General features: G+C 38.7%; 1 protein-coding gene and 1 pseudogene across 1 annotated transcript; one reads left to right on the top strand and one right to left on the bottom strand.

The window, feature by feature from the left end:
• Positions 1-810: 810 nt before the first annotated feature.
• LOC149817653 (uncharacterized) lies at positions 811-2487 on the top strand. The gene has a single exon (XM_089985926.1). It carries the CDS (start codon positions 811-813, stop codon positions 2485-2487), a length of 1677 nt encoding a protein of 558 aa, XP_089842052.1.
• A 3895-nt stretch (positions 2488-6382) lies between these two features.
• Positions 6383-7496, bottom strand: LOC149817652 (arogenate dehydratase 1 pseudogene; annotated as a pseudogene).
• Positions 7497-24565: the final 17069 nt, after the last annotated feature.

Genomic DNA, 24565 nt, shown 5'->3' with positions numbered 1-24565 from the left:
AAGATCGCTATATTGTTTATTAATGACCGGTCCCTTTTTATTGCGTTATTTTCTTAACGTAAAGTGCCTGAGCCCGTCGATTCCTCACTGCTCACCGTTGAGTGGCTTATCTTTTTTTGCAAATTCCAGTGTGAGGGCATTTTAGTTCACACTTATTATGGTCCTTGATCATTATTGCGTCGTACTGAACATGTTCAAAGTAGTGCTGCACATCACATCCTTTTGGTAATCTATTTCCTGTGGGATAAATGAAGGGCGTGCTTGTGCAGAGAGACGGGTTTGTGTCTTGTCACTATGTTTTGTGTGTTTGAAACGTGTATTTATTTGTAAAAGTGAAAGATAAGGGTGCTCTGTTCTTTTATCTTGGAAATTGAAACGTCAGTAGCATATATATAAAGGCTATCAGACGCTTTTAATTGTACAATAGTTTGCCTTGATTCTCCCTTTCCCCTTGGATCAGGGTCGAGTTTTTAACTTTTTAACCGTTGAGAATCAACCTTAAGTGTATCTGCGCACGGGTTATTTCTGCGGAAGCCTTGGTAACCACTTGTTAAGGGCGGTCCCGCTTCAGTACTTTTGGACTGTGTAGGTTTTCTTATGGCTGGGCCAGTGATCAACATAGTTCTGCAATTTTTTTTTTACTGTTTTGAATAAGCCTGACATTAGTTTTATACGTTCACAATTATCTATTTGGTTTGTACGGTTCTGCTTTTCCCAAAGGACGATTCTTGGTTCCCTGGTTCCACACTAACCATGTTGGCTTCTTCTTCCTTGATCTGTCAGGATTGATAGTTACCAGTTTTGTCTGCAATGGTCGACGAAACAAAACTGATGGACACCAAATCCACCGAAGAATGGTTACAGCGTGCCAGAGTGTTGATTCCCGTAGCCATCAAGAAGGCTGGGGCTGTGAAGGGCTTCACCGGCAGGTGGAAGATCATACTCTCCAAGTTGGAGCTGGTACCATCTTGCTTGTCCGATCTCTCCAGCCATCCTTGTTTCTCCAAGAACACCCTTTGCAGAGAACAGCTCGTAGCAATCTCGGACACCCTAAATGAAGCCGTTGGGTTGGCTGAACGGTGTTCTGAGGAAAACTATGGTGGAAAGCTTCAGATGCAGAGCAATCTTGATTCTCTATCTGCGAAGTTGGACTTGAATCTTCATGACTGTGGCCTTCTTGTTAAAACTGGCGTCTTGGCTGAGTCCACCCTGCCGTCGGCTCTCTCAAGATCGGCAGCAGAAGGGAAATTGGAGGCTGTTAAGTGGAATGTTGGTGAACTCTTAGCCCGTCTACAGATTGGTCATATAGAAGCTAGACACCAAGCTCTTGATAACTTGGTGGAAATCATGGAGGAAGATGAGAATAGTGTATTGAGTGTGATGGGAAGAAGCAATGTCTATGCTTTGGTTCAGTTGCTTAGTGCAAGTTCTCCCAGAGTTAGGGAGAAAGCTGCTCTCGTGGTCTGCTCATTAGCTGAATCAGGTACTTGTGAGAATCTTCTTGTGTCTGAAGGGGTGCTTCCTCCTTTGATTAGGTTGGTTGAATCAGGAAGCACAATGGCTAAGGAAAAGGCCACAATTTCTCTCCAAAGGTTGTCTATGGCAGTGGAAACTGCTCGGTCGATTGTGGGACACGGTGGTATTCCCCCGCTGATCGAAATGTGCGAAACCGGGGTTTCTGTTTCTCAGGCCACGGCAGCCGGGACGCTCAAGAATCTTTCAGCAGTGCCGGAAGTCAGGCAGAGTCTTGCTGAAGCAGGGGTTATCAGGGTTATGATAAATCTTTTGGGTTCTGGGATTCTGTTGGGTTCTAAAGAGTACGCTGCTGAGTGTTTGCAGAACATGACATGCAGCAATGCGAGTCTTAGGAGGCAAGTGGTTGCTGAAGGGGGAGTGCAGCGTCTTCTGGCATATCTTGATGGCCCTTTGCCCCAAGAATCAGCTGTGGGGGCTTTGCGCAATTTAGTTGGATCAGTGCCTTTGGATGATCTGATTGATCTTGGTCTTCTTCCTAGTTTAGTGCATGTGCTGAAAGCTGGTTCCTTAGGTGCTCAGCAAGCTGCAGCTTCCGCTATATGCAGGATATGCAATTCGATGGAAATAAGAAAGCTCATTGGTGAGATTGGATGTATTCCTCTACTTGTGAATATGCTAGATGCCAAAACCAACAGTGCTAGAGAGGTTGCTGCTCAAGCCATTGGAAATTTGCTCTCGTTTCCACAAAACTGCAGGGAGATTAGGAAGGATGAGAAAAGTGTGCCGAACCTCGTTCAATTACTTGAACCAAGTATGCAGAATACATCCAAGAAGTACGCCATATCTTGCCTCACAGCACTGTCTTCGAGCAAGAGATGCAAAAAGTTGATGATTTCATATGGTGCCATTGGTTATCTAAAAAAGTTGTGTGAATTGGACGTTCCAGGTGCAAAGAAACTGCTTGAGAGGCTAGAGCGAGGGAAATTGCGAAGCCTATTCAGCCGGAAGTAGATGCCGAAATCTTTTATTTAGTGAGGGGTTTCTAGGTGATTCCTTTGGAACTCTTTGTTTCATTGTCTCTATGAAACAAAATATCCTTCCATAGCGATATTAAAGTTGGCCTTTTTCCTTTTTTCTATGTTGCAACTTGTAGATGCTGATCAGTTGCAGTGTCCCATATTATGTAAATTAATCTGATCTGGGTTTCACCTTTCATGATCTGCTCAATCTTTTCCATTGTTAAGGCTTGGTTAAGTTTTAATAATCTATGCATCTGCTAAATATTTGAATCAAGATATGCAACATATTTCCTAATTGTTTTGTTATTATCTTAGCACTGTAGATATTGTGTTAATCTGTGCATTTGTTAGTTGTCCCATCAACCATGGCTACCGAGGAGAGTGCTATGGGGAACTATCAAGAACTGAGATTACTAGTACACAGTTGCTTTGTAAGTGCCAAAACATGCCACAGTTGTGATTTAAATATTCATTGTTGATACCACCTTGGGGGTCGCCCGCCTGGCCAGGGTGATGAGATTCCTTTTCCAGGAAGACATCTTTGTGTCTATAGTTGTCTCCGAAGGCACCAGATCAAACCTGATGGCGCACTGGGTGTGTCCATAGCTTTTAGGGCCACGTAAGGCAAGGTGGACATGGGGCCCCACCCAGGGTTTTCCTTGCTTTGTCAAGGGTTCCTCGTCATAAAAAAAAACTTATATATATATATATATATTCATTGTTGACTAAATTACTATTTTAAAATGCTGTTAGAGCCTGTGCTGATTCACACCTTTTTCTTCAAGAGCTTCTTTGTGATTGGATTTTGACAAAAAAACTACTTTTTGGCATGATTTTACCCAAGGATTTATGCTAATCACATATCTTGTGTCCACAGTTCTGTGCATTCGGGTAGATAAATGCAACTGTAACATTGTTAAGTTGACTACTTTTGTGCTGTTTTTTATGTTTGGTGATTCACTAGGTTTTTATACTCTTAATGTCGGGCACATTTCTAAAAGTTTTTTTGCCTTCTATCAGTGTCATTGGTTTAATTGTTCACGTTTAAAAGAAATTCACTGACACGAATAACTTGAACTAAATCACAAAAAGGTGTGAATGATAAAGCTCATAATCGTAACACGTCTTTGTCAAGGATAACAATAATCATCCATGATAATGATAGTATAATGATAGAAGGCACATTACAGTAACCGACACTAAGCAGGAATGCCTTTCAATGGTGGTTGGTACACCGTCCATCCAAAGACCAACTTCTTTCACTGGTGGTTGGTACACCGTCCATCCAAAGACCAACTTCTTTCACTGGTGGACTAGTGGTTGGTGCACTGTGCATCCCAAGACCAACCTCGTTCTATTGTATAGAGAAAAAATTGTAGTTCTTCAATGGGATACTGAGCGGATACAGATGATCCAAGGATCAGAAGAGGTGGAAGAGTTCTTGATCTTGCTTATTTTTGTTGGGGCAGGGGCATTGGCCAAGTTACGGAGTGCATTTGTCCTATGATATTTATTGCATATAATTGATGTTCTCTAAGAAATAGAATGGGAAACTCGTCTTCCAAGTCATTATACAAGTTTATGCAGCATTTGAGAGTCCACCCCGTACTTAGCGATTTGCATCCTAGTGAAATATATTATGATGTTGATGATTTACCTTAAAAAATTCCTACGTGTGACCTCTGAAAATTGAATCAGTCCTGCACACTGGTGGAAATCCACTTTGAAGTCCTAAAACTCCTAAAGAGGATATATTATAGATCCATAAAATGCATTAACTACTTTAAGAGCCTGTTTGGAATCTGTAGCTGGGATGGGCGTTTATGGAGTTTATGCATTTGAAGAAGTGGCAGCTGCCAAATCCATGATTTAGTATAAATACAAAAGGAGAAAGGGCCTCACTTCCCATCCCAAATGCATAAATGCCCATCCCAGCTCCGAGATTCCAAACAGGACCACCAAGGTAGTTTGACCAAGATTTTACCTTGGGACCACCAAATGCATAAACGCCCATCCCAGTGCCGAGGTTCCAAACAGGCCCCAAGTCTAAATGCAAGTTCTGAAGAGTAAGGATAGCTCATTTGTGTACAGGCTTACAGGTACAAACATTTGAAACATGGTTTATGTGAATTGAAGCAGAATATTCAAAGAGAAAGAGTTAGGACAAGAAAGAAAAATGCAGCTCATTATAGACTCCATCGTCATTCTGTCAACCCAGATTTCAGCCTCTACCATGGTGAAGCATGGATCTGGTACTTGACATGCTTCACCATCGTAGGTTTAGTACTTGACATGTTTGATTCTTGTTTTTTTCTGCTCAAAGACGGACTGTGCATTAGCTATATCCAGTTTCATGCATATCTTTCCCTTATCCTGTTTCATTTCCCAAACAGCACCATGGATTTATGACCACTATAATTATGCTGACAAACTGAATTTGCCGAGGCATTTTCCAGGAGTACATAGACAAGAAGTTAAAGAAAATGGTTACTCTCAAAAAAATGGAAAAAGAAATATTGGAAATGATGATCATTTTCACACAATTCTCTGTGCATCTTGCAAAAATATGAGACATTATGGTTTTACACTGAATGTTGAGTCCGGCAGACAAAGGCTGCGTGCATTTAAACATGGTCTAGTCATGTGAGTACATCCCATACAGATGCATAGTTAATTCTTTATGTGCATGGAGCATATATGGAAAGATGCATTTTCACACATACATTTGCATGCAGAACTGCGATAGACATGACAAAGCATGAAAACTAGTTGTGAATGTTCTTGAAAAAATAGGGCCTGACTTGTCACAGTTTGCTGCTTATTCAAATTCACGTGAAGTTACAGAGACAAGCATGTTGTTGCAGTAAAATAACAATGAAATAAAGGATCGATGGACTTGGACAGACCTGAAACTGACTTCACAAGTGTTACTAGTGATTATTAGAAGATGATAACCGGAAGTGTAAATGCTGTGAGAATGCCTATAGTTATGATCCATCCAATAGTTGTTTTGCTTCAAGAAGGCAACAACAGATAAGTTTACCTGAAAAAACTGAAAGATTAGTTACCGTCACATGAAAATCAGTAGAGCATTTATCGATAGCAAATTTTTTTAAATATCCTGGCAAATTGTGAATGTTATGTGAGATGAAACCTTTATATTCTGTATTCCATTCTAAAACCAATTCAAATTTGTCAAATGTATTCTGATTGAACAAGGGTTTCTTTCAAGAAGTATCAATGTATTATGACAGAATTGTGTCTAATGAATGAAAAGCTGTAAGCTATGACTAGAATTGATATATGTTCTGCATCTTGACCATTAAAGCTATATTGAGGTAGATAATATAATTATTCGACTGGTTTTTGGATCATGAATCACTATTCCTATTTGCTTGTGCTTCTTTCCCCTGTCCATGCTAATTATTAAGCATGTTGAAAATTTGACAGCCATGGTTCTTGTTATAATTTGTTTGTAGCTCATGTACCTTGGTCATACTGAATTAATGTAAAATTGATTTTTCATAATCAAATTCAGGAGTTTCAGAAATCATAACCAGAGAACAACTGTAACTGCTTGGCTCCATAATCTTGATATTGATCTGATCTCAGTGATTGTTACAAAATAAAGCTGAGAAGCCTTACAATTGATGGTGCACAATGTTTTTCAGTCGCCTGGTATTCCCCATGTTACATCAACATTTTCTTCTATATTTTGCTTTCTACACCTTACAAATCTGTTGATTCTGTGCAAATGTTTTTAGTTGGTTACCCGACGGTTCTTTCCAATTTTCTGTTCTAGTGGATCTGGATTTAATGTCCAGGACCGCCTTTCTTTTCTTCTCCCTTTGAAGTTGTCACTTTACTACTGCCGGGAATAAATGTCTTCAATGGAGACTGTAGATTTTCGAATCGGCTGGGTAGCAGCCCAAAATTCGGCTGAATTTTGAGAAGGCAGAAATTTCAACTATGGAATCCTTCACCTTTGGGTCGTCCGTGTTTCCTTCAAAATCAACATAGAAAACATGTTGAAATTCCTTATTTGAACCATCATGTACATCCAATATTTTAACAGGCTCTGCTGTAAAGTTTTTGACTTCCAGCTTTGCAAGGTTGATGCTTCGTGATGAGAATGCAGAGAGCATCCGCAGCAGCGGTTGCAAGCCACCTTCATGAGCAACGACCATGGTTGTCTTCAGGGTGCTTCTCATCTTCCTGTTTTTCTCAGGGCTCTTGGATAGGATCAAGAACCTGGTCACGTTCCATGATTCATCTTGCACACCTTGTGCAAGAACTTGCAGGTGGTAGAGATCAGCGGCTCGTGGACTAGCTATGGCAGCTGTGTCAAGCATGTGCTGTGAGAGCAGCAACTCGACAGCCCCTGCAGTATCATCAACTGCTTCCAGCGAGGCAGTTAGCCCAATCCGAGCTAGGCCCTGGCTGCAATGAGCCAGCACCAAGGGGTGGCTGATCACCCTTTTCACTCCTCTCTTGCTCACTCCTGGGATTGCCAATAAGCAGTATTGGACAAACAAATTTATCTCTTGAGTAACATGCAGATTTCTTTCTAGCAAGAGATCATAATTCCGGACATTGTTTCCTTCCATCGTGCTCTCTACGGGCACGGTCGGCTTGCCCATTCTCAACTGCATCAACGGCATCAGCGATGGACTTGTATGGAACAGGGATGCAGTCTAGACAGGCCATCATGGCTGCAGACTCACTGTATGCACCAGCTACTCCCTGGTAAGCAATTCTAAGCCCCACGCTTTCATGCCGATCAACCATGTTGCTTTTCGACACGATTTCTTTGATGTCTCCCTGGCCGAATAGTTCTATACGGATGTTGCTGCTGTCTCTGCTATTGATCATGCTTCTGGTTTGGGCAGCAGAGCTTGAGCGTCGGATCCTCCCCACAGGTGTGGATGGTGATACGTGAGACCTCTCTTGTTTGGTATAACTCACAGCGCTGTTTGTCACAATTGGCATTGGAAGTGCCATGGTGTGAAGGTTAGAAGAGCACCAGATCTGATGCTCTGTCAACCAAACCTTACAGGGAAATATCTAGAACAAATCTCTACACATGAGAGAGAATTATTTGGAATGGTTGAATTGTCTTTATCTTGGACAGTGCAATAAAAAGATTGACGTGAAATGTGTGAAATCACCTACCTCGTTTCCCATCTTTTGGTGAGATGAATAAGAAAATGAACTTTTGATTTATGATAAAAACGAACTTTTGATTTATGATAAAAACGAGAAACGATAACAAGAGAATAATTCTGGAAAACGACAATTCTGTTTTCACTAACTTGGATTACAGCAAAAAAAAAAAAAACGATACAAAATATATAACCAAAAAGTACAGTGAATAACCACATTCTAACTGATAATGAAGCCTCAAATGTAGTAAGTCGGTTCGGTGGTTTAATCTACCGGGAATACGATAACTCAAGTAGAGTTATCCAATAATATTGGTTTATCTGATAATATCGGTAACTATCGAATCAAAGGATCTGCTAATACGCCCCCTCAAGTTGGAGCATGCGGATCGAGGATGCCCAACTTGGTCTTCAGAAGTGATAGGTGTGCACTACCCAAGGCTTTGGTGAAAATGTCGGCACACTGAGAGTGGGTCGGAACAAATTGAGTGGTAATGAGCTCATTTTGGATTTTCTCTCGAATAAGATGGCAGTCGACTTTAATATGTTTGGTGTGTTCTTAATAGATGGGGTTAGTTGCAACATGTAGGGCCACTTGATTATCGCAAAATAGGGTCATGGGTTGAGGATGAGGGATGCCAAAGTCAAGGAGAAGGGATTTGATCCAAATAATCTCATAAGTGGCAACAGCCATGGAGCGATATTCATCATCGACAGAGGAGCGGGAGACAGTGGATTGTTTCTTAGACTTTCAGGAAATTAGACTCGAGTAGAGCATGATGCAATACCCAGAGGTGGACGATTGAGTAATGGAGCAATAGGCCTAATCAGAGTTTGAATAGCCAATAACGGTTAGCGGGCTGGAGGTGTTCAGTAAGATGTCATGACCCGGGGTTCCTTTGAGATAGCGCAGGATGTAGAGAGCATCATCCATGTGAGGAGTGCATGGTTGACTAGAGAATTGACTTAAGAGGTGCGCAACGTAGGTGATGTCAAGGCGAGTAATAGTAAGGGAACCATCAGTTTCGTTGAACTTTGAATGTTGCTCCATGGGAAAGGAGCATGATTTAGATCTAAGGTAGCCCATGTCATCCAGGATGTCGAGTGCATACTTGCATTGAGAGAGAAACAAGCCAGATTTGGAACGAGCCACTTCAATGCCCAAGAAATATTTGAGAGGACCAAGGTCTTTAAGACAAAAATGTTGATGAATGTTCTCTTTTAGAGCATGAATTTGAGTGAAGGTATAACCTGCAATAATGATGTCATCTACATAGATCAAGAGAAAAAGGTGAGAACCGGCCCCGATCTGAGAAAATAAAGAATAGTCGGCCTTTGATTGGACAAAACCAATGTCTTGTAAGTAAGAGGAAAGCTTAACAAACCACTGCCGCGAAGACTGTTTGAGGTCGTAAAGGGACTTGTGTAGGCAACAAACCGAATGCGCCTCCTAACAAGAAAAATCGGGAGGGAGCAGCATGTAGACTTCCTCATGAAGATCATCATCGAGAAAAGCATTATTGATGTCTACTTGAAAAAGGTGTCAACGATGAATAGAGGCAATGACAAGTAGGCAAGAAACGGTGGCCATCTTATCAACCAGAGCAAAAGTTTTATGGTAATTGAGACCTTCGATTTGAGTGTACCCTTTGGCAACCAGGCGGGCTTTGTAGCGTTCAATGGAACCGTCAGGCCAAAATTTAATTTTATAGATCCATTTGCAATCAACAAGATGCTTACCTTCAGGTAAAGTGGTCACCATCTAAGTGTGGTTTTCCTCAAGTATTCATATTTCAGCAGCCATGGCGTCTCGCCAATGTGGATGTTTCATGGCTTGAGAGAAGGTCTTGGGTTCCAAGGCTGTAGTGATGGCAACTAAGAAGGTGCGGTGGGAAGAAGAGAAGCGATGGTAGGAAAGGTGATGGATGTGGGGAGCCGCATCACTTGAAGCATTTGACGAGAGCACTGAGGTTGCAGAGTAGCACCTTTAATCCTTGAGGTATGGCAGTGGTTGATGAGGGTAATTAGAACAATGAGGAGGAGGGGTGGGTGGGTGGGTGGGTGGGCAGGGTAGATGGGTCGGACTGCGGTAGGGGAGGACTAAGGGGGGAGGAGTTGGTGGAAGAAGGCTCAACGGGAGGAGGTTGAGGATCAAATTCGGGAAGGTCAAAAATGGGTATGGGTATAACATTGGTAACATCAAATGGAGGGGACAAATGATTGCGAAAGGGGAAAACGGTTTCATAGAATTTGACATCTTGACTAACAAAATTTTTTTGAGATTCGATGTCATAGATTTTATAACCAACTTGATCGTACGGGTATCCGACAAAAATGCATTGGTGTGTCCAGGTGTCGAATTTATGGTGGTGATGGACATTAGAAACACAATAGAGACATCCAAATGCACAAAGATGAGTATAGTTGGGCGGTTTATTGTATAATACCTCATAACTAATTTTGCCCATCAAGGGTTTGGAAGGTAGACGATATATGAGGTACGTAGCAGTAAGGACACATTCCCCCCAGAACTGGAGTGGTAAATTAGATTGAAAATGGAGAGCCCGAGCGACATTCAACAAGTCATGATGCTTGAGTTCGATAACACTGTTTTGTTGCGGGGTTGCAATATAGTTGTGCTGATTGTGGATGCCATTCTTGTTAAGAAAGGTTTGCATATCATTGGAAAAGAATTTACTCTCATTATCAGATCGAAGGCTTAAGAGATTGGTTTGAAACTAATTGCAGATTAGCGCATGAAAACTTTTGATAACAGTGAATGTCTCAGATTTATACCTCATAAGATACACCCACGTACAGTGGTTGTAGTCATCTACGATAGTAAAAAAAAAATGAGACCCGGACATAGAGGGAGTTTGATATAGACCCCATATATCACAATGGATTAACTTGAAGGGTTACCCAATTTTGCTCCCTTAATATTTTTTTTAGAATTCTATCTCTCTCCCAAATTCCTTCTACTTCTTCCCTTCCTCTCTCTTTTCCACGCCAACTCTCTTGGTGTTTTTCACCTTAGAGATATAAAGAGAGGCTTCTACGTGGTTTAAGGAGGCTTGGAAGGATATTTTCAAGTTTGTAACGTACGTGGATTGGCTGGATCATGCAAAAAGACTCACCGGTTCGCGTAGCAACGATTTTTTCAATAAAAGGTAGGGGGATTTATACTTCTCTTGTGAAACAGAATTCGTAACACGAATTTCATTAATTTTTCATAAGCATAGACCCTAAACAAACCCTCACGTACATGGGTTTGGCTTAGGGCTATCAAAAGATGAAAAAATAATAGTTTTTCTACAAAAAACTATCATGAAAACATGTTTTTTCCCAAAAATCGGTTTCTCAGAAAATAAAATCGTAAAATTTTAAAACACATAAATTAGGCTAATATTCTTATGCAAATTCTAATTTTGGTCAGTAGTATATGATGTTTTAGACATTCTGTAAATATTTGGCAGATTTTTATGGTCAATTTTTTGAGATATTGTGATTTTAGTCATATCGGGTTTTTTTAGAAAAGATTTTGGTAAATTTAGAAAAATCATGATTTTTGTAATTAGAATCATGCAATATTTTGATTTTAGTTGGTAGAGTAGGTTCATGTGTATATTTTGTGATTTTTATAGATTTTTTTTTATTTTTGATTGCATGTAAATTCCATAATTTATTTAATTAATTTGATATTTTATCGAAATTAATTATGAGGAATTAGACCATGATCAAGACGTGTCTATTTTTTTGGCCAAACGGCTGAGAAAAAATATGATTTGTCTAACTTATGATATATTAGCCTTAGATTTGATGTTTTATTTAAGTTTTAAATTAATTTATGTCAAACAAATACGAGTGTATGAATTTGGGTGACTCGGTTTGGCCCCACCCGAATGCATAAACCTGTATTATAGTTTTTTGGCCAAACATTTGGCCAACAAAATACTCGTAACTCTCTCATCTGGAGGAGTTTTGGCAAGCAGTTTATTGCGTTGGAAAGCTAACATAATTTTACTTCTACTGTGAAATTTTGGGCTTTATTCATGGACTAAGCACGGTTCTGTGACAGTCAGAATAAAAAATGTTATGTCTGTAGTAAAATATTTATAACTCCTCATATAGACAAATTTTTAAGAACAGTTTGGTTCAAATTCTGAATTTAGTTTTAACAAAACTTTAAATTTTGAATTGACATTCAATTAAGTCTTGATTTAGATTTGAATAAAACTTAAATCTAATTATAATATTCAAGACATATTTATTAAATTTGAACTCAAATTCAAATCCGATCCAAAATCAAAATTTTAAATCAAAATTTGAATTGATAAAACTTCACAAATTAAAACCAAAATTCAATAAGATTTCAAATTACAATATATACTTAGTTTGAATCTTGACTAATATTAAAACTCAGATTAGATTCGATAAAAATCAAAACTCTGATTCAGAATAAATTCTCAAGTCAAACTTTATTTTGAATCTCAAATAATACTTGAATTATAATTAAATTTATAGCTTAATTTTGAATAATATTTTAGCCTTAATTTATTATTATTTCTCTTAAAGTATCAAAATTTTGTGGGTTTTACACTCGCAATCTATCTTTTCTCATACAGTTTCATTAATATAAGACAAAGTTTTTCAATAAGTAAAATTAGGAGCTTGTCACATATGACAAGAATTTATGAATTTAAGCTCTCTGTTATATTAGATGTTAGGCATCCATATTTTTTTGCTTGAAAGTGACAATTAGCCCAATGTTTTGAATCCATGTCAATGGCAATATAATTGTATGCGTTTGTGCTTTTTTTCTTAACTTTGCCAAGAAAATAATTACATTGTTATTTTGTGGCTGCTCGAGTTGCACTCTACCAAAGTGCACTGAGTTGTAAACCAAATTTCTTCGAAAAGTTTTCGGTCAAATGCTTCATTCAAAATTCAACATGACATGTAGGCCATGTGTGGGGATAACATACTTTAAACCTGGATGATTATATGAGATAAATGTTAATACTCATATCTCTAAACTCATTGAAGTGTATGAATTCGTGCTTTAATACCTCTAAAAATTATACTCATGAATCTTTGAACTCTTTATCAACAATTGCAAATGCTACCAGAAACATCTCACCACAATGATCAATATTATGGCCCGACAATAATATACCCATGTATCTTCCTTTTGGGAATGTGTCATCTACCATAAGAACTGGAGGGCATCATTTAAAAAATCTATTGATGCTTTGGTCAGAAAGTTAAAAACATGTACTTAAATCGATCATTCTGATCGGTCTTATTATACCCTAGCGATCTTCGGTTAACATTCATCAGATGATCCAAATAGGCAAAAAGCATCTTGAATGACTGTTCGAATGAACCATATAATGCAGTCTTATTGTGTTTTTGTCCATGCCATGACTGTTAAAATGAACCATTGATGCATCGCTTTCACCCGATCTTATTTCTCCAATGTCATCAATGTCTTCGTCATCTTTTATCGATATAGTATACTCCAATGTCACCCAATTTTGCATTGTCAAAATGATCATTGCTATTACTAATTAATTGTTCAATTAAAACAACTAAATCAAAATTCATTGTATATATCGCTTCATTTGCTTCTATGTATGCATCATTTCTGCATTTTCAACATTCAAGATTAACAATCAAAATATCACATTCATCATCACACCTGCATCTCAATCATAAATTACATCAAAATTATAACATATATTTGGCATTGTCGTATGCCCGAAAAGCCGCATGTCATTCAAATTTTTGCAATAAAGATCATTAACACTTCTTTTTTCACGTATAACATTAATATCATCCATTGTTTGGGTAATCAATAAAGGATTCAACTCGATAGATGGTGCCTAAGATACATGCACATTCTCCCTTGGATTTGCATCATTTTATTGATCAACTGCTTATTGTTTAACTGCTCCTTCATTAACTTTGGATACTTTCAAGTAAACATTACTGGTTAACATTGATTCTATATCATCATCATCCTCAACATCTATCCATATTTCTTGGTTGTTTAGAGAATAACTATATTGGAGGCTCAATAAGTCTACTCCATATCATGTTTTACAAGACATCAAAGATGCAAATTCTTTAAAAATAATATTTTTAGGCCAATAAAGATTTTAAATTAGTGTAATCAAACCTATGATAGTATACTTTAGCCTTTTCAAATGCCATTATTGACCTACAACAACCACAATAGTGCACTTTAGCTCTTTCAATATTTGTGCACAGTCAACCCAGCCTAGCCCCATTACACAACACATGAACAACAAATATTTGCTAAAGGGCAAACAAACAATCATAAATCATTTATAATATATAAATTTCTATGCAAAAAACTATAAACATAGTAAACCCTAAATGTCAAATCCGATGGTTGGAGACATCGATGACAACATAAGAAAATATACAAAAAAGCATCCATTGCAACAGTAAAAAAAACAAAAAGGCTTAAATTCGCAGTTGTGAATGGTAAAAGGGTATTTGTGATTTTGGACATATAAAAAATTGTATGGTTTTTAAGAAATCAATATGATCATTATTTGTAAGTTATAGGTGGGGCTACAAGGGTGATGGTGCACAATTTGTATCATTCAATGAGGAAAGACGAAAGGAAACAAAGGTATCATACTATCATGGGTGACCCATTACGTCTCATTCAGTACCGACACATTCTAGCTACTGCAACAACAAAAAATCCACAAAAATGATTAATAGAAAAAAATTCAGCAAAATCAAAATGGGTGACCCATTACACCCACAATATTGAAAAAAGAAAGGAAAACGAAAATAGGGCAGCAGATGATGGTGCAAATCTAAGCTCCCCCCACCCTGGGTGGTGCAGTGACTTTAAGCTTGTCGCGATCCAATCTTCTGAGATCCCTAGAACCTCTAAGGCTGCAGCTTCTACTCTCCTCAGATGAAACACTCTCATCTGTTGCAACAAATAAAAAAAACAACAAAAAAATAAAATACAAATTGCTTCCCTAAGATGCAGAGCTTGGACCAATGAAGGTTCAACTTGTCTGGTAGGATATGCTAGTGCACGTCACCACCTTGTGTTGGGATGTTGTAGGTTAAAAACCCAATAATATAATTGTATAACTGTCTGCCTAACCCCAACTTGCCTTCCAAAAAAATAGATGCAGGGCTGGTGAGAGAGAGAGAGGTTGCAAAGATTTAAGGCTATGGAAAGCTGATCTGTCCACCTTGTTGCTCTTTTGCGTTGCTCAGCCTTTTTCAAGTTGCAAGATGCTTGAAGAAATTTGGAGCTGGTGGGAGAGAGAGAGCAACCATTCTGTCATTAATGGCGAGAGAGAGAGAGGGGGAACCTTCCCTCTTGTCATTAATGGCAGACGAGAGAGAAAAACAAAGAGAAACAACAAACACAAAAAATCTTCAAATCTACAAAAAAATAGGAAAACCTAAAAAAGCAAAAAAAGATGAGAGAAAATCTTGCCTCCTTTTCCTTTTTAATCCAACCGACCATCGGATTTTGAAACTTCGATCTCTTGCAAGTAGAAAGAGAGATGATTCAGACGAGAGATATGAGATGAGATACGGACCCCAAAAGATGTCTTGTCTTTCGGGGTCTGTATTGATTTTTTTTACAATTCCAAGTCATTAATGAAAACACGCCGTTAAAGAAAAAGGTGAAAGGAAAAATGAGCTACATGGCGTTCACTAGGAACACCCAATGAATGGCCACGATGCTCGGATGACTTCTAAGGTTATTTTCAAAATGACTTGTTATATTCTGATGTTCACAACATATTTGTGTGAACATGAAGAGATCTACACAAATATGTTGTCAATCTTCTTAGTGATTTTAATCATATTTGAAAGTTCATAAGGACACGATGTTCACACAAATATATTACAAATATTCTCAATGATTTTAACCAAGTCATAGGTTCACAACATATTTGTGTGAATGTGAAGTGGTTCACACAAATATTTTATAAATCTTCTTGGTGATTTTAATTATAGTCGAAGGTTCACACCATATTTGTGCAAACGTGAAGAGGTTTGCACAAATAAGTTGTGAATCTCTTTATTTTGATTTTAACCATATTGGAAAGTTCATAACATATTTATGTAAAAGTTAGGAGGTCATATATTGTAAATCTTTTGAGTAAATTTAACTATATTTGAAGGTTCACAACATATTTTTGTTAACATCAGGATATCTTTGCAAACATGTTGCAAAGAATGTGTGATTTTTATAGGATAATACATTCATTTTTCAATAATATTTGCCTAGTTTTCTTCTCCATGAAGCCAACAACTCATGAGCGAAAAAGACAACGGGGCTCTAGGAGCAGTTAGTGCACGTCAGCTTGTGTAAGGTCAAATCCCATTGTTATCGTCCTATAACCTTTAGGAGTCTGCCTAACCCCCCAGATTGCCTATTTAAAAGAAAAGAAAGAAAGAAAAAACTCATGACCGAAAACTTTTCGTATAAACAAGTATATTTTAATATGAAACTCTATCTCCATGCTTTTCTATCACCATTGTGAAAGAACAAATGGAATAACAGTGTTGCTTGCTGGAAACTTGAAATGAACATATTTGATTAGGGATGCAAACGGGTCGGGAGTATTTGGATATATATCCAATTAAAGTTTGAGATATTGTTTTGAATCTTCAAATAAGATATGAATGTGCATTTAAATGAGAGAGATGAGAAAAAAGACAGAGAGAAAAGGGAAAAGCTCGGTTCGATTTTCTTGGGGGATCGGTTCTAAGGCATGTGGACGTCATAGGACTTGGTGGGTTCGGTTGAGAGCCTACTCACCTTCCATAATGGGCTTAGACGAGTCAAATAGGTACGAAGATGGCAGCAACGGGCGTATGTGCTGATGTTAAATTACTTGGAACCATTAAAAGCTTGTGGAATCCAAACGCAGTAGTGATGGTGGGGTCTTTCTTTGGTATGGAGACAGAGCTGTAACATTGAACACGTAGCCAGTGGGGGTGGTTGTGAACGTGCTGAGATGAAGGCACCGGATCAAACCCCACTGGTGCATGGGTGTCTGTAACTTTCAAAGATGAGCTATAAGGCACGGTGGTGGTGGGGCGCCACCCGGGGTTTTCCTCGCTTCGGAGAGGGTTCCTCATCATAAAAAAAACATTGAAGGCGAACAAAGAAAATGCGGTCAGATCAATGTGCAGCTTTCCAGTTGATATGAATCATCAGTATTTGTCAATTGCAAATTGTTGCTGCTGTGAGCACTATTGCAATTTACTAGGCATGTGCATCTCTCTCATGATTTGTTAACTTTAGTTAAGCACGTTTTCTCAACCATTTTGGAATTCTTCATGTCCATGTTTCTGATGCCTGTAAGGCAGGCAAAGTCAGCGCGGCTAGCTCTCTGATCCTTGGGGTGGTTTCTGGGAGGTGGTTGCTCTGTATAAATATAAAAAAAAAAACATATCAAATTAATAATGTTGAAGTGATATTCAGACATACTCTTTTAAAATCTCAAAAATTTAAAAAATATTGCGAGATTTTCCCATGCCGAGATTTGTCCGAAAACAAGGTCAAGAATAATAGTTATCTTATTGGATCGAATCTCCTTCATGAGTAACTGATCAGTTGTCTAATTGTAGGATAACATACATCTCCTGCACCACTAGGCCCACCAGTGAGATGCTCAATGGAACAAGAAACATGGCAGCATGACTAGCTAGGAGGAGGGCAAAGCATATATGGGAGCTACATGGATCAAACCACCCAAAACCACCAATCTGAAACGTGGAGGAACTAGTGGTGATAGTGAATTAGTCCATCATAATCCCATTGTATTGTGTCCAACCCAACCGCCAATCAATGGAGGATGAGAATGGGCTGAGGTGGAAAAGGCATCTTTTGCTTGGCACTCATAAATAAACACAAAGAAGACCATTAATATATATGGGGTTTCTATTTGGTATATTCGGTTGTACCTACACTCTAGTTTGAATCTTGTGATGTGAGTTGTTTTGACAATCTGACCTCAAAGATGTGTTCAGCATGATCAATTCAGTAGAAATCGACTCTTGGATCATATTTTTTGACGAAGAAACATGCTTTTTATGAGCTGAAAAATTTGATGCTAGACTGGCTGTTGATTTTTTTTATCACAGTAAGAACTGGTATACAAGTCGGATTTAGAAGATCCAAAAGTCAGTTCCCACTAAACAAAACATGTTGATCACATCTATGATGTTATATGTGAAAAATACCAAACAAGGGGGTTCTGCCCCATTTGCTAAGTTGTTTGCACATACAAATGACTGTAGCAAACATTAGCCCCTTTATATCTATAAGATCTAGGGATGTGGGTGGGTAGAAAATGAATAGAAAAAGATAAGATCAAATCGGATTCAGATTTGGATTTAGAGTCAGATGAAAAAAGTTAAAACCGAATCTAGATTCGACTAGTTTTTTTTAGATATTTACACGAAAAAACCGCCCCCATGAACAAAGACCTAACAACACTAGCTCTGCCTACTATAATTACGGTAACTGTCCTAACAGCGTAAAACTCCATGGGCTTACCCGTTGTCCCCCAAGGGAGTCGCAACTCTTTGGCTTGTGCAAGGGGTGACACCCATAAGATTTAAACTTAGACCCCCTGCCTAGCGGCCTAGGCCCCATCTCACTACGCCAAACCCCTTTGAGTCCCGATCTAACTAGCTTAAAACCTGATATTTACACTTAATCAGCTTCGGATTTTAGTCATATTCTGGTCATCTTTCAATGAAAAACTCAATACCAAACCCGGATCCAGTTTCTAATTGGATCCGGATTTGGCTACCCCAAATCCGACTAATCAGATTTGGATTCGGGTCAACATCGGGTTGCATTCAACCCGTTGACATCCCTAATAAGATCATAGTTAATCCATCCTCTTAAAGCCTTAAAAAGTTCCCCTACCAGTTTGTTCCGACTCTCTATGGCTCACTTTGTATGTGTGAGTTGTATCAATTACCAAAAGCTTCTTTTTTACTGTTAGGATAAGAAAAACCACTCTCCAATCACTGAGGATATTGGCAGGCCTTTAGCTGGTAAAATCTTTGAGACCCCCCTTGCCCACGAGAAGTACACTCAACTTTGACCTTGAGGCTGAGAATGCTCCCAGTGGGTTTCGAACTCACAGCATACTGTTAACGTTAACTTGGTGACATTTAACCCTGAAAACAAAATTGTTTTCATAAAATAAAAAAAAATGTTTTTCTTTTGTTATGAAAAAACGCTAATGTTTAAAGTAATTTTTTTAATGCAAAAGCAATGTGCTTTTTAGATTTATGTTTTCAATGTAAAGTACATGATACATATAAATGGTAAAAACTCTATATATAGTGATTCAACAAAAATCGAGGGCAGATCAGATCAGATCAGGTGCAATCGCATTGCACACAGGTGCAGCTGCACCTGACTGTCATCCATCTCTGGGGCATGGACTGTCATCTGTGGGGCCCTATAGAAAATGAAAATGGAGGGCAGATCAGGTGTAGTGGCACAATAAAGTGTACCATGTGATTGCACCTGGTCTGCATGTCATAAAAAACCTAGCTGACATAAAAGACATGGTATAATAGTCGACACTTCTTTCAAAAAAAAAGTTGTCACTGTATATCATGATATTTAAAGTAAAGGATCCATGTGTTTTTGTTGATATTTACATAATTTAAGTATCTTGGTGACTCAGTCTAACAAATCCTGTTTAGCATCTTTGAAAATCCTGAAATAAAGCGATTGAAGCTCTAAAGATAACGATCGTAGGAGCGTTCCTAAACTTGAGATATGGGATTTTCAAAATCATGTTGTTTTGCCACCATGTACCAAAAGGTCTGTTGACATGATCATGTAGGAGTTTCTCTCACTTCATTTTGCAGCGGGGCAGTTGCATCAATCGCCTATCAAGCCTACCAAGAGTTTTTTTTCAGATCAATGCCTGTGGGAGAATCTGAAAATAAACAAGATTCAGACGAAGAGAATTTGCATCACATACACAAAGATAGTTGAACCGTTTGCTACTGAAAACGGTATAGTTATGCCACCAAATCCAACCAGACGAGAGAGAGAGAGAGAGAGGGTTGATCAAACACCCCCCTCCAACAAGGACAAAGAGAGGGTTTGACCAAACCCCTTCCAACAGAGACAGTAAGAGGGTCGATCGAAGACGCCCTCTCAGAGAAAGAGAGGTGGGTCTCACACACACATATATATATATATATATATATATATATATATATATATATATATATAGAGAGAGAGAGAGAGAGAGAGAGAGAGAGAGAGAGGATGTTGCAAGGTAGGAAGATGAGGATGGAGGGCGGCAGCAACAATGGTAAGAGAGACGAGATACTTTGCCCTAATTTAGAAAGATGATTTTTGATATGAAAAATTCTTCCACCCCTTCCGGCAGGTTTGGAAGCAAGAAAATGGTAGAAAAATGCAAGAAAGAAAAATGACTAACTTTTCCAACCATTTCAATTGAAATAAATTTTTTAATAAGAAAGTTCTTCTAAAAAGTATGATTTTTTATTAGAAAAATTTCTAAGAAAGTGGATGAATCTTTCCTATCAAAAATTCTTTTTGATTAAGGCAACCATTCACCCACAACACATCTCATCCAATGGACTGCCACAATAAGAACTTCCTCCATCTTCATCTTATTTATGTTGAGAGGTGTTTAAACATTACATAAAACATATTGTTGGAGTCAACTTTAGCATGTCATAATAGCTCACATATACATGCCCTAGCTAAAAAATAGAAATGTTAAATATGATTCAAAGGTTAAATTTCGCTAGATCAATGTAAATTGTGTTTACCAACCTAAGTTATTGATGACTCAATGCCACGCGAGAAGCATACATATAATTGATTTTTGAAGCCCTTGAAAAACTTGATTACATGTTATAACCAAATTATTCAAAACTTATTTTTTACTGAATAATCCTAGCAACTCCCATCCATCTGTTGTTTGATCTACAACAAAAAAAAACTTATGAAACGAAGGTGATGGTTCCATACTTTCATTAGTACCATATATATATATATATTGAAATATGAACCCAGAATTTCATTGGGTTTTTTATTTTTATTTTTAAATTTGATCATACGGATGTGATCTAAACGGCTTATTTTATAAAAACTGACTATTAGATCATCCAATTATGATGCGTAAAAAGGATTTTTTAAGACTTGAAAATCAACTACTCTGAATTTTCATAAATATTCAAGCATCCAAAAATTGCATTTTTTTCATCAAAAATACTTGATCCAACTGTCAATTTCAAGCAAATGGACCATGCCAAATACATCTGCAGGGTTGGATTTACAAAAAAGGAGCCAAAAATGCCTATTTCACACTCCGGTTCACATATTTCTAGTTAACATATTCTAGTAACTCTCTCTCTCTCTATATATATCTATATATATATATGTGTGTGTGCATGCAAGAAACTATTGAGTTAGAAATCCTAGGTACAAGTTGTATTAACTCAATCTGACAAAAAATACCTTGAATATAATTTATTTGCTAAGGATTAGAGGTTGAGTCATGTTTTCCTAAAGTAAAGGTATGATTTTTTATTTATAAGCTCTTGATATATTGTGGATCATTGATTTTTGAAGCCCTTGAAAAGCCAATTTACATGTCATAATCACGGTATTCAAATCTCATTTGACACTAAACAAGTCATGTAAATCACTGTAGAATCCAATGTAAAAAAGTTATAGAAAATATAAAACAAAATTATTTCTATTCAATAGTTTCCTGCCTTCACCCTGGCTAAGTCTGTTATACATACGGTAGTTATCTCCATGGTGTAAACCCGTTGCACATCCCTCATCATCATCAGGGAGTTACCAAGCTATTGCTAAGCAAAGGCTTATCTCTAGCCCTCATTAATGCAAGAGGTTGATGCTCTACTCATCTAGTGGCCAATGCCCTTGGAGCTTCGTACCTTCGATGGTACCAAATATTTAGCATACACAAGCTCTCTCTCTCTCTCTATCTTCCTACTAGATTTCCTTGTTCTTTTTCCCTTGTTCTTCTGCAGTGTGCTTCATGAACCCTTTATGCATATGTTGTTAAAATCGGTCTGAATTGGCTGACTCGGATCAAATCCGTCTAAAGGCAACTTAAAAGGGGTTTGATTCAATTTATTTTTTAACATTTTTAAGAGGGTTATTTTTTTTTTAACATTTTTAATTTTTAAATAACGCCTGTCATCAAATGGTTAAAAAAAGGGGTCGAATCAGCATCTTTCAATTCTATTTAATTTTTATTTTTTTAAGAAATCGATTCACCTAGTGAACCTATTTTAACAACATTGTTTCTACCTACCATCCACATCTTCTTTTGCGAAGCAGGTTATATGTTCCCCCCCCCCCCCCCCCCCGATGATTCACTGAATCCCACGCCTGTGTTCGGGGCTTTGAATGAGCACCACGTATACAAGCACATGGGGCTCGTATTCCTGTGTATGTTGACATAACTTTGCATCGGACTCTGGTGTTGTTGCAAAGACTTAAGTACCCTTTATTGCTATTCTTCTCATAAAGTGATGGTTTGAGAAAATGACAAAAATGCCCTTCATTCAAAAAAGAAAAAACAAATAGTTCAAAAAAAGAACAAACATGTCCTCCATCCAGAAAGTCGAGGATGATGTTGACTCTTCAAAGTCTTATTCTTTTTCTGTTCAAAAAAAAGACAAACATGTCTTCTTCTTCTTTCTCCGTAAAACACTGTAAAACCCTTTCTCTCTCTAGAGAAGAAATCAAGGGAAACAAAGAGTTCTTCCTGGAGAAGGCCATGAACATCAACCCTCTCACTCTCTCTCCTTTCTCTCTCTACTTCTGTGCACATCCAACAGACGATCCTACATTGCTCCATCGTCATCTTCTTCTTCTTCCTTCTTCGTAAAACACTGTAAAACCCTCTCTCTCTGTAGAGAAGAAATCAAGGGAGGTAAAGGGTTCCTCCTGGAGAAGGCCATGAACACCAACCCTCTCACTCTCTCTCCCTTCTCTCTCTACTTATGTGCCTGATTTAGAGTTTTTGCCCTTACAGGAGGGGGGTCCGGGGGCTCCCCCCCCGGCACGGATCCCGCTGCGCGGTCAGCGGGCGGGGGTCTAGGGGGTGCCGCCCCTGGCGGGGGGCTCGGGAGGCAGCGCCCTCCGGACCAAATTTTTTTTGGGCCTTCCAACAATGATTTGTAGTATTATCGAGCTTTCCTACAGCAATTTGTAGTATTTGTAGTGTCTTCCGTAAATCGCGAAACGCTATAGCGATTTACGGAAGACACTACAAATCGCTATAGCGTTTTGCGATTTACGGAAGACACTACAAATCGCTATAGTGTTTCGCGATTTACGGAAGACACTGCAAATACTACAAATTGCTGTAGGAAAGCTCGATAATACTACAAATCATTGTTGGAAGGCCCAAAAAAAATTTGGTCCGGAGGGCGCTGCCCCCCGAGCCCCCCGCCAGGGGCGGCACCCCCTAGACCCCCGCCCGCTGACCGCGCAGCGGGATCCGTGCCGGGGGGGAGCCCCCGGACCCCCCTCCTGTAAGGGCAAAAACTCTAAATCAGGCACATAAGTAGAGAGAGAAGGGAGAGAGAGTGAGAGGGTTGGTGTTCATGGCCTTCTCCAGGAGGAACCCTTTACCTCCCTTGATTTCTTCTCTACAGAGAGAGAGGGTTTTACAGTGTTTTACGAAGAAGGAAGAAGAAGAAGATGACGATGGAGCAATGTAGGATCGTCTGTTGGATGTGCACAGAAGTAGAGAGAGAAAGGAGAGAGAGTGAGAGGGTTGATGTTCATGGCCTTCTCCAGGAAGAACTCTTTGTTTCCCTTGATTTCTTCTCTAGAGAGAGAAAGGGTTTTACAGTGTTTTACGGAGAAAGAAGAAGAAGACATGTTTGTCTTTTTTTTTAACAGAAAAAGAAGAAGACTTTGAAGAGTCAACATCATCCTCGACTTTCTGGATGGAGGACATGTTTGTTCTTTTTTTGAACTATTTGTTTTTTCTTTTTTGAATGAAGGGCATTTTTGTCATTTTCTTAAACCATCACTTTATGAGAAAAATAGCAATAAAGGGTACTTAAGTCTTTGCAACAACACCAGAGTCCGATGCAAAGTTATGTCAACATACACAGGAATACGAGCCCCATGTGCTTGTATACGTGATTCAAAGCCCCGAATACAGGCGTGGGATTCAGTGAATCATCGGGGGCGAACATACACAACCCTCTCCTTCTTTTGCGTCATACTTGGTGCATTGCTTCTTGCTTTTTTATTGGCGGCTATGTTTGTTTCAAGGTGTGGAAGCCTCTTAAAACGGTCTCTTTAGGTCCGTGAACAAGCTGAACCTTTGCCGGACTCAGGTGGGTCCAACCTCGGATCCGATTCTAAGGTGCTGGCTTTAAGTCCGGATCTGAATCTAACCACCTATGTGAAACCACACCCATATCTGGATTTGATCGTGAAAATATTTTTATGTGCTTTAGATAAAAAGGGTATTATTCAGAACTCCAGTTATAGATTGGCGTGAAATTTCATATAACATACTTTTCAATTTTCCATTCTGACTCTGTAGGTTTGATCCGAACAGGTATCCTGACCAAACCCAATATTACAGAACCGAGTTCGTATCAGATCTGATCCGGGGTGATTCGGGTCATACCCGAACCGCTGACAGGCCTAGAGAGAGAGAGAGAGAGAGAGAGAGAGAGAGAGAGAGATTCAATGGGGCTGCAGAATCATTGGAGTTACAGGCCGTGCACGGAATAGGGTGGGAGCAGAAGCTGAAGGCCCCACATTCAGAATCATAAAGAGCAAGCAAGCAAGCTTGCTTCAGA

The sequence above is a fragment of the Nuphar pumila genome, chromosome 13 (assembly GCF_984573655.1).
Source record: "Nuphar pumila chromosome 13, dmNupPumi1.hap1.1, whole genome shotgun sequence".
NCBI lineage: Eukaryota > Viridiplantae > Streptophyta > Magnoliopsida > Nymphaeales > Nymphaeaceae > Nuphar > Nuphar pumila.
This window is presented reverse-complemented; position numbering and strand designations above follow the sequence as displayed.